At 30.1% G+C, this 12,270-nt stretch overlaps 2 protein-coding genes across 2 annotated transcripts in view; both read right to left on the bottom strand.

Moving 5' to 3' along the window:
* The window catches only part of LOC100163013 (myosin heavy chain 2), a 47,034-nt gene that overhangs the window by 1,344 nt on the left and 33,420 nt on the right, over positions 1 to 12,270 (bottom strand). The gene's annotated exons all lie outside the window — the stretch shown is intronic.
* LOC103309349 (fatty acyl-CoA reductase wat) lies at positions 4,865 to 10,482 on the bottom strand. Its single transcript, XM_029488777.1, has 5 exons — positions 9,640 to 10,482; positions 8,917 to 9,064; positions 8,611 to 8,735; positions 8,257 to 8,514; positions 4,865 to 5,261 (listed from the first exon to the last, which is right to left on the bottom strand). Exons 1-5 carry the CDS (start codon positions 9,918 to 9,920, stop codon positions 5,183 to 5,185), a joined length of 891 nt encoding a protein of 296 aa, XP_029344637.1. The 5' UTR covers positions 9,921 to 10,482; the 3' UTR covers positions 4,865 to 5,182.

The raw sequence follows: 12,270 nt of genomic DNA, 5'->3' as shown, positions 1-12,270 counted from the left end.
TTTGTTTTTTTTTTCTGTTACAGGCAAGTTTAAATAAGAAGCAATCAAAATAATAATTAATAAATAATAATATATAAATAAAACTATATAAGTTTGTAATATTTTAATGTTTTTTTCGAAAATTAAAAAATTATAAGAGCATATTTTAAGAGCATATATGATCATTTTTTAGTGCATAAATGCTTGCATATTTTACGGTTTTATAGGGCATGAAGTCCCTAGCCCTAATTATGACTTAATATTATTCTCATACAAATCTCATACTACCTACAATTCAACGAACGCGTGAATAAACAACATTTATTTTAAAAATGTATTACGAAATAAAAATTAATGTATGTAATATAAGTAGGTACCTAAGAAGTTTTTCGACTAGAACGTTTCCAATGAATCCAGTAGCACCAGTTACGAAAACGTTAGTACCTTTAAAAAATGTTTGTATTTCACTAATCGATTCGTCACTACTTGTCATCGTTCTTTTTTTTTGTCTCGCCAATTATTGATACAAATTTAATTTCTATATACAAATCAGAAGAGAATATCACCGACTTGAATTTACAAAAAAAAAAAAAATGTAAAAAAAGAGTATGGATAAGCACTTACGGAAGAAATGGTGGCTTATGTTCGGTCAATAAAGAATTGAAAACCTCATTCTGTGAATGAATATCATCATTAATAGTGTATATTATGATGATTTATTCCGTTTTCATAAATTTTAATATATCTCTTTAGCCTTGAATTCTGTTATAACTATGTTGGTCGTCACATTAGAATATATTTTTGAAGTACCTATATATTAGTTACTAATACTTTTATTACACAATGATAAACGTAAAATATTTTGGTGGGTCACGAAGGTGAAAAATATAAATTACCGGGCCAGCCCAAACAAAAGTTTGGGAAACGCTGTATTAGTATATAATTATACATGACACCAATAAAGGTTGCTTATAACAAAAAATACAAATAAATTTACATATAATAATCATTTATAAGTTATATAAGACACTGCAGAGCGTCATGATATTTTTCTTTATCGTGAAAATGCTCGCCACTTACACGAATAATTATATTCATAGATTTATTCATTTCTATACTTGCAGACAATTATTTTACGGTACAACTCAATGACACGTCATATTATAACCTGCACTGTCAATTTTTCTTAAATATTTATATTTTCGTTCATCAAACAAAATTCATATAATTTGTATTTGTATGATTGTGTTTATAAAATTAATTTTCAGTACACCTTGTAATGCACGAATGCTTACTATAAGTACTTATATAATATAACATTATAATATTAAACCTACCACAAAAACTCTGACGATCTATTGTAATCGGATAAAAAATTTGTCAAAATATGAATTCACTTTTATAATTTTAACGAATTAACTTGAGTAAATCAATTAAAATAATATCCACAGCCGTTAACAAGCTATTTTTTGACAATACTGATCGTAAATTTAAACGTGCACATAAATGATTGTACAAATCTTATTGGGTTAGTAGTACCTATTTATCAAATGCTAATGCCAAAGATTATAATATTATATATAATATATATATTTTATACTTTGTAATTTAAATCATGAAATAATACATATAGAAATGAAAAAACGTGAGATCACTATCATGAGGATGGCAAGGTTAAGGTGGCTAAATGTGTGGGTATAGTTGGGTGTTGATACCTACATTAATTATATCATGCCCTTGCGTCGGGGCATTAGACGTAAGTACTACCGAACAATAAAAACAGAACAAATCGTGACCGACGACCGTTTCTAAATATTATTCACAAATCACAATACCCTGTAATGTATACAAACTCTGTAATAGACTCTCGGTTTTTAATTTCAACGGTATGTTTCGTTTAATAATACCTCGTTAACATAAAATATTATATGACTACCTTCCGCGATATACATTGTAATACGTATAGCTAATGCGCACGAATGGTATATATAATGATTTCCTGGTTCAATGTCATATAATAATATAATCATACATCATAATACAATCAATAATATGATGTTTGTAAAATGGGCACCCTCAAACCGCGTCCCAAATCCTACGCATAGGTGAACTTTATTTCAATCGATTCGCCTTCCGCCATAGCAAATACTTAGTTTTTTATTTATATATTGTATAAATTTATACGCAGTCGAGTCTCGATAACTCGCACTTATATAAATTGATTTTTTTTCTCGCCCCTTGAAGTGTTTTTAAGTTGTGTTTGAGGTATATAACTCGAAAAATATATAAGCCGAATTTATTTTCATTCACCTGGAGATTCGAGCTATCGAGACTCGATTGTACATCAATAGATTTAAGTATATATATTATACTATCCATTGTTACATCGATATCTGCAATGTTAAACGATATGTGTTGGAAGTTAGTCAATTTAAGTTAACAAATAATATTTTTTTACTATTATTTATTAAATTAATTTGAAATTAAAGCAATCAAAATCAACATTTGTGATTTGAACTAGAAATCGATTAGTTACTTATATTCTATTTATATCAATCGGAGGCGATTCCAGTAGAACCTAAAACAGAAAGAAATTCAAGTGATTAGTAAATGATATTTTTGAAATCGGGAAGCAATTCGAGTAACCTTCTAAAAACAAATTCACGGGAGGTGATTGTTAAGGGTCAGAAGGGAGGCAGTTCGTGTACGCTCTGTTAAAAATATAAAATTCATGACCAACCATTGTGGCAGATCCAGGGTTTAATTTTTTTTTTTTTGGGGGGGGGGACTTCTAAAAAAATACTACTAAGCCATAAATACAATAACAATAATATAATATGCAATTATTGTAAAATATGTTTTCATTTCAATAACATTCCCAATGGTTTCCAAAATAGATAAATAGATTGTGTAATTAATTATAATGCATTACATTACACACATTAAAATATTTTTGTAAATAAAAATAGGAGTCTGTTGAAGAGGTCTGGGGGGGGGCCTGCCCCTCCCCTGGATCCACCACTGCCATCCAATTTGGATGATCCAAATATAGCAACACCGAATATTTACAGGAAACCTATTTCAAAAGAACTATAATTGGAATACATGTCGTTGGTATACTCATCCCAAGTATAAACCGATAAATATTATCGAATATTTTATCTACTTTTCTAAGTATTCTAGCATTTTTGTTACAAACCATAATTGAGTACTTCCCAATAAAGTTTGAATTCAAAATGTTGACTATCAACAGTTATTTTACCTGATGTTGTAAACTGAAAAAAAGACCCCAATACTTTTTTAATATTATGAATTTCGACGTGGCAAGATAATAACTATTAATTTATTTTATATAAATTAATACGTTTTTTAAAGTACCTAATGCAGTTATTTTTATAAATAGGTACCTATCCAACATTTTTATAGTCATTTTTGTTTTCATTGGCCACGCTGAATACATAATAAATATATAAAACTAGGGGACTTATTTAATTGTAATTTTATACTTAGATTACGACGAGGTTAATACACTTATATAATAATAATCGAAAATTTTTGATTTTACATTTCGCAAAAATATTGTAGGTAATGTGCCCAATGGCCAACACTGCGTGGCGCAACTATATTATTAATATTTAAATTAACAATTTCGGTAAATTTTCATCTTTTTTGAGAGGACTTAAATTTCTTCTTCTCAGGCATGGATCCAGAGCAAAGATCTGGAGGGGGGCAACAATTTTTTTACAACACAAATCCAATTATAATAAAATATTATACTTTATTCATAATTTAAAAAATGTTGTCATAATAGTAGGTATAGGTAATCAATGTGATAAATAAATTATTGATTATTTAATATATAAAGCGACAATGTGAAAAGAAGTTTAGATTTTGTTTATTTGTTATTTAATATAGGTATAGTATTTAAATTTATAAAAAAAATATGTCTGGGGGGGGCTGGGCCCCTAAGCCCCCCTGGATCCTTCCCTGCTTCTTCTCGAGCAATACCTCGGGGTTCAATAACGTTATGATACGAATTCGGGTCAATGAAAAGTTCTCACTCTCTCTCTCTCTCACCATAATATTACTGTAGTATTACATTATAGTTGATTAAGCAACAAAATGGTTAATTAATAAACAGTGAAATGTAGTTTTTCGATCGTATTTTTTCTCTCTGGTTCTAATATAGGTAGTTTTAATTAGCATATAGCTTAATATAGCTTTGTTGTGTTGTAAATTATAATATTACGTTTATTTTGTAACAAAACCATAACGTATAACACACTGCAGCAGACTGCACACTGTACACACTTTTCAATCCAAATCACATTCTTGAGATACTATTTGCAAACAATTTATATAATATGAACATACATATTATATAAATTACACCGATTTACCAAGTTGTATACCTATGTACTTCGTTTTGATTTTACACTTAATGATATCCGCTAAAACAGATACATTTTTATGCGCTTATTTCCAAAGTTTATTAAAACAAAAATTCTTCAGAAATTCTTCAGATATTTGTAACTATATCAAATGTACCTTGTTTACTTCGTAGTGATTAGAGCGGCTACCTATAGCTACAGCATTTTTTCACATTAAAATTTTTATCTTTCTAAAATGGTGGTGTCTAAGCTCCCCTTTGGCTTATTTTTGTCTTATAAAATATATGATAAATAAGCACCATTATAAAATCAATAGCTTTTTCGCTCCGCTCAGAATCTAATTTATGATAAATCAATGAAAGTATAATATTATATTTACCACTACATAACATGGTCTGAGAATAGTCAATCCCTCTACCCGTTTCAAAAAAGCTGAGCGCAGGCCAATGACCGGCACGGACTGCGTATAGGAAAAAAATCACACAATAACGACATAGCATAATATTATTGCGTATACATTACATTATGTACACGTATAATAGTATATATTATTATAACTATAACAGTTAACATCAGTTAATAATTGTGTAGGCTTAAGCTATACAATTGTATACTATAATAATATAGTGACTTTAATAATAAATGGTATATAATATAATATTATACCTGCACAGTTATACATCAATAATCAATATAGTATAGATGTATGTAAAAACGGTTAAAATGCGTCTTTTTTTTACTTTTAGAAATATTCAATATTTTAATCTATACAATATTATATACTATAATATGTACAGTGTACATGAATTTATTTAACAATAAAAAAATATAGTGTACATTACAATCACGACACATATGGATATTATAAAATTGTAATGAATGGTTATCAACCTGAAACAAAAATTACATTTATTACACTCAGACATTAAAATCGTATTTTATAAATGTAATAATAAATAGTACAAAATATCATACAAAAAAACTTGTGCTTGGTAATAATAATAATAATATTATATGGTGACTATAGCTACAGCCTGCAGGGGTGACACCTCGAATCAAAGGTTTTTCTTCCGTCACTTTATCCTTGGGGAACGCATGACAAAGCTAACTCACTTTTCTTAGGAATGCCAACACTGTGGGCTGTGGGTCAATATCAGAAGGAGTCAATACAACCGAATATCTAATAAAAAAAAAATACGCAAATCTCGCGTATATGATTAGGTCGGGGCGACGTGTGACATTTAGTATAGGTTTTTTTTTTTATAGTTGTACCGCAGTATATATTATAATATACATATCTAAAATTAACAAGAATTAAAACGATATTTATATTTTACTAAAAATCGAAAGGAATTTACGATTACGTAGCCACAGATGTCGACATATTTTGGACCTATCGGTTTTAATCGTTTTATAATGGGGTGATTAACTTTACTCAAAAATTATAAGTCAATAACAGCGCACATTATGCTATAATTATTTCATATTGTGTAATATATTACAAGTTTCATTTTTAAAAATAATAAACAGCGACCAGTTTGCCGACTACGAGTCTCCCTCGAATAAACACCCTCCGTCGACGACAGAAACGGACGACACATCGATCATCATTATTCTTTGGAGTACTTGATCACTTAACTTTATGTGACTGCACGAGTTCGTAAAGTGATTACTCGACACAATAATGATAATTATACATAATTATACAGGTGTGTCCGTTCTTTCATCTATTGTCATTAATCAACGATGTCGCGGTCCGACAAAAGGTAAATTTGATTAGGTCTGTGCTAGCAGGTGAGGTATAGTAACGAAGCGACTATATTAAGTAATTAAGATTTTCAAGAGAGAAATTGGAGTTCAAGAGCGTTCAATAAGTTACACGTGCAGTTTACAAACGATACGCACCGGATCCGTGCGGTCAGACCTCGATACGAGTCGGTACGTAACTATTCTCGGCGGTAGTCGTTTGCGCATCACTATAATTGTTAATTTTGACCTTTTTTGTAAGACAGTTGCGCATTGTTCGATTTTTGGGACTTTTGGTTACACATCGTTTGCGCATCGATCGTTTAAAAGGTCGTACATCATTTTCGCATCAATATTATTTAACAATAGAACTGAAAAAAGGTGCATACCAAAAATCGCAAGTTATTTTTTAAATTTCTAATGGTATTTATAATTTACAATGGACTCCTAAACATCATAAACTAGACTACAAATAAAATAAAACTTTTTACTAATAGAAAAAAATAAAATTTTTTTTGAGATTTTGATGAGTTTTGTCTAAAATTTATTTTTAAATGCTAGCATTTAAATAAGCTTATTTAACAAAATCTTATTGATATGTATCTTTATTATTTTTAAACTTATATTATTCATTATCTATATATTATTATATATGGATGTATAATTATGACTACAATTCGATTAAATTATTAATGCAATTTATTTTTAATTGTTTGTATCTATTTATTACATAATATTTATATGATGATATATGACTATCATTGAATTTCCAATCAAAAATTATTTTTTATGCACTTCTATTGTACAGCACTACAGCATGTTGATGCGAATAATATGGGGGTAATATAATTTGTTGCAGGTAAACAGATGATATAAGGCCGATATATATATAGTGTTTCACAGTGGCGTAGCCAGGGGGGGGTTTTGGGTGTTTAAACCCCTCCCATTGACATTTTCCCTCCTAATAAATATATTGTTTATAGGGTTCAGGACTGCTTGCAAGTTATAAATTTGTCTTATGAAATGGCGAAATTAAATACAAAGTTTGAATTTGCATATATTTGTGTATTTTTTAACTTAAATGTACATACAATTTTCGGGGAAAATTATATTTGGATAACATTAAAAAATATCTTAAAAATATTATGTTTGGTTAGGTACAATAGGCGATAACTTTGAGATTTGGGGAGGCCGAAGCCTAATACCATACAATTATAAAATTGAATAAGCTTGAAAAAATAAAGTAAATGTTTGGGAGAGGCGGAGGGCTGTTAAAGTGGTCGGTGTAGCTTGGCTACAGTTGGCCCTATATTCACATATGTAAGATTGAATATGTCTCTTTGTGACAAAACTGTGTTTAAACTATAATTGTAGATTATTTGTGAAGAAATGAACATCAGTAGATATAGGTACGTGTTCGTTTATCACGGTGTTCGCATATTACGTACGTTATTCGTTATTACCTAGGTATTTATTAACCTAGTATTGTATGCTAGTTTTTTTAAAAAATTAAGTTGTTATTTATTTACTTATTTATTTATCTATCAGATTTATATACCTACTTATTTTTTAGTTTTTATTACCTAAATTGCAGTATGTTTTATGATTTTTCAAAAATAATATAAAAATATTGCTACATAATACATATATTTAAGCATATTTTGAGAATTTTGACTGCATATTTCGATAATTTTTAGTGCAACAAGTCAAGTCCTGAACTCTAAATTTATTTATATACGAAAACTGTAAAAACTTGGTTTTAATCTATACTTAAACCACCCCCCATTTCATAATTCTGGCTACGCCACTGGGGTTCCACATCGATACGTATCGACATTTTCTTCTTGAAAATCTTCATTAACTATAATAGTATGGTATATTGCAATGTTGTTATGCCCTAGAACTATTTGTAATCGATAGATAATCGACCTGCAGTCGATCTAACCAATATAATATATTATATATAACTTGTGCAATGGTGCACAGTCGTTTGTATACAATACGATCATGTAAGGACATTGCAGGATCAATATAACATCATAGGTTTATTTATTTTGTTGAATTGAAATTTTACCGCGGTCATAGTTTATTGTTGTTACTATTTACCAATGATTATTATTAAAAGTGAACATATAGGTACCTGTTCAGTGTATTATTATTTGGTCCGGGCATGTGCAAAGGATTTCCCATCAAATATACCCGAAGGCCCTTCAGATACTTATCGAAATAGGCGTCCCACGATAGCGTGCTCATGTCGAAATCAAATAACATTTTGTCCCTCGGCGACAATTTGCTCATTAAATTTATGACGTTGGGATTGTGGTATCTGACGTGCATTTGTTGATACGAACTCAAATGTTTAGCTGCTGCGTGCACTCGTTTATAGAACTCGTTCAGTCTAAACAAAATAATAATATATTATAATATACGGATCGAGAGCCTACAGAGCGTACGAAAATTGTAAGAATAGCATTACGTGCAACTAGCTACTTGCCTGGGTTCTTTTCCTATCATCCAAATGAACAAATCCACAACTTTGGCTGGCACAGTGTGTAAGTAAAATGTCATCACCCAATAGATAAATATGCTATTGGTGACATAATAAAAAGGCATCCAAAACTGAAAACAACAATAATGGTATAAGACAGACTGTTGAAATGTGTATTTTAATGAATAGGTATTGACTAGGTATTGATATTTTATCGGAGACGGTGATTTGTTTAGTTTTTAATAATTGTTTGAGTTCCAATATTCCAATGGGGTAATAAGGATTATAATAATTAAAATGTGTTATAATTACAAAGTTTGGCGATGAAACGTTTTTTTCGTTCTTAAAAAACGTTTCTCCCAACTGATTCCAAGAGCACGGTTTATAATTAGACGAAGCGTAATTGTAAATCAAAGTATTTTCTGCGTCTTTGGGAACTTCCTCGTTGACGACGTCCGTCCTGTCAATTATATACGTATATTGGTTTATATAACTATTTTATATTTATGGTGTTGCTTATTTATTATCCAACCAATTAACCAGCTCCTATTTTATAGTGAACACCGACACGCCGTTCGAAATTGAATATGAGCAGTACGGATTTAAGAAGTTTGTAGCAGTGTATACTAAGAATAAATAAAAACAGGTACGTTTTCATTAAAATAACAATGGTATGATCTATGAAGGTGATTTCCTGGAAGAAAATCGGATTAACGATAACAATGAGATGTCAAGTCTTGGATCAATACATTTTTTGATAAAATATCCTACATAAAATCAAGTATATCTGCTTTTTGTTTTGTATTTCACATAAGACTCAGTATATTTTTTCAAAATAAAGTAACCCCCAAACTGAAACGTTATACAAAAAATAAAAGAATTTATTACTAAAAAAAATCTAGTCACATTTTTTAAAATGATTTATAAAATATATGGTACAAAAGGGGTGTGGGGCATTTACAACACAATTTTTTTTTTTTTTTTTTAATAGTGACTAGGCCTTGATTGACAAAAAACGAGCGGACGTGCACACACTTCTTTCTAATTAAATCCCAGCATGCCACCAGAAGAAGATTGACCAACATGTCGACGGGTACGATTTCGGCGTTAACGTAGCTGGGCCCGTGAAAAACCCGTACCAGGCCGAGACCGGAACCTAGCGCACAACCGGTCAAGTTGTTCAAGTCGTTCGTCCATCCAGCTATGGGTTCGTTAGCAGTGCCCAAGACTGCAGAAAAAAATAAGCAATTAGTATTCGAAATCCACGTGCGGATCCACATACAATTATGCATTTTGCACTTGGCGTCGTACGTCATCCACCCGTGCGTGAAAATAAATAATTCATATTATATAATATTATACACACTGCGTGTTGGCTATGATATTAAGCGATCCAACAATGATTATAATAACCCGACAAAAACACTCCGCCAAACTCCGAGTAAAAAACTATGAGTATAAAAAAAACCAACGGTTTATGAATTACGATATCGCGTTTTAATAGCAAAGTCTTTGAACTATAGATATAATTTATGTTAAAATGGTCTGTTAATAATTGAACTCAGCTTGGTGACTTTAAGATACTTGATTAGTAACACACGACTTCAATGATATTGTAGACTACTATATTATTAACCTACTCATTATACCATGTAGTACTTTTACAATTTTAACTCAAGTCGCCATGTAATGCGTCTATACAACATACATTTTGCACTTGGTGTCGCATCGTCGTACGTCGTCCACTCGTGCTTATATTATATAAATCGTATAAAATATACACTCAGTTGGCCTATAATATTAATCGATCCAATTATTATAATAATAATATATTATACACGATGACTTGAGGTACGATATTTGTTCAAATAACAGGCATAAGTAGAGATATGTGCCTGTTATTACGTTTTTTAATAATATTATTATGTTTTTCAATAAACCTGTTATATAACAGGTATATTTTTTTATGATCGTATATTATTTTATTACATCGCAGCCACGAACGGAGACAGTGAGTGGCGTATTATTATATTCTTACTAATGACTAGGTTAGAGGCTTAGGTAGTGCATTTTACCAACAATTATATTTCAAATATTGCAGCTATAGGAAATCCGTTAAGGGGATTCGATACCGTGATTTTCTGTTTTCGTCTAACACACGCGAGACATAGTATTTTAGACATGTTTTTTGCCAAACATACCAATTTATCCAATGAAGCGATAAGAATTCTGAAAACAGATTTGAATTCGTCATCAAGACTACTTGAAATCGACTTTCCCACATTTTTGATTTTTTGATTTTAGCTTCTCCAAAAATTGAAATATAAAAATGTTCAAATACTCTTTTTTGATATGACTTTTTCTGGAATTTGGGAGATAATATCAAAAATGTGGGAAATTCGATTTCAAGTAGACTAGATGACGAATTCAAATCTGTTTTCAGAATTCTTATCAATTCATTAGATCAATTGGTATGTTTGGCAAAAAACACGTCTAAAATACTACGTTACGCGTGTGTTAGACGAAAACAGAAAATCACGGTATCGAATCCCCTTAAAACGATCGGAAAAATTATGAAAGGATAACTAACAATAAAACTATATAAGATGTGGTCAAGTGGACATGATTTATTGATTTATGTAAAATTGTAAAATGTAAATAATAGATGCCATGCGAGTTCTAAAGTTAGTATTTTAGCCAACGCGCAGATATATTATTTACAGTACTTTAGCCGATATTTTAATATAATATTTTATTAATATTATTAGGTGCAATTTTTCTGGAATCTAATATGGCTAATCTATATCGACGTTGCTCATCCGTTGTCTTTCTAGAAAAAATAACCGATGGAATTATTGACTTCTGCAAAACTGTTTTATGTAATTGCTCATTGAAAACTGCCTATATACCCTATGCTGTTAAGTGTTAACATGTACATAATATAATATTATTAAATCATTACTCACAATAATTTACCATTCTAATTTACTAATTTAAAATGGGGAGATATGCAGATATTATTATATTTTATTCTTATTTCATTTGAATTTCCTAATTGCATGTTGTATATGACTATACAACGTCTACGCGCATAAACGAAAATGGATAAAACTACACGTTTTATATATTTTAATAACAATTTTACATTAGTCATAACTCAGGACCACGTGAGTACGTGACTCGTGACCATGACCTATGTGGCTGTGTTGCCAAAAAGACATAGCCTCACATGGTACACACTATAAGAAAAAACTAGTTTGTAAATATTTTCATGTAAAACACGTTAAAACATTATAATATAGTACCTAATATGTTAAACTTGAATTTTATTCATTGATCTACACAGTTCATCAACCTCCAGGTCGCGGTTCATGGAGATATTTTGTTTGATCTTAAAATTAAATTAATTTAATAAATTACAAAAACAATTGCAATTTCTCTCCTGAAGACTTGTCCATTTTATTTATTTATTCTGTCACTAAATTAATCGTTTTCTATCCAAATCTATATATAGTTAACTATACTTTTTAATACCTGCAGTGTTGTAAAGATACCGACGTGACATAGGTAATCCGGTAATCGTAATGACTAATAAAACGATTATCAGAAAATTCAAGGACAACGTGACACATGAAATCAATGTACTTATGTACGTAATATTATACA

Source organism: Acyrthosiphon pisum, chromosome A1 (assembly GCF_005508785.2).
Source record: "Acyrthosiphon pisum isolate AL4f chromosome A1, pea_aphid_22Mar2018_4r6ur, whole genome shotgun sequence".
NCBI classification, from domain to species: domain Eukaryota; kingdom Metazoa; phylum Arthropoda; class Insecta; order Hemiptera; family Aphididae; genus Acyrthosiphon; species Acyrthosiphon pisum.
The sequence above is the reverse complement of the archived record's forward strand: the minus strand, read 5'-3'. Positions and strand labels throughout refer to the sequence as shown.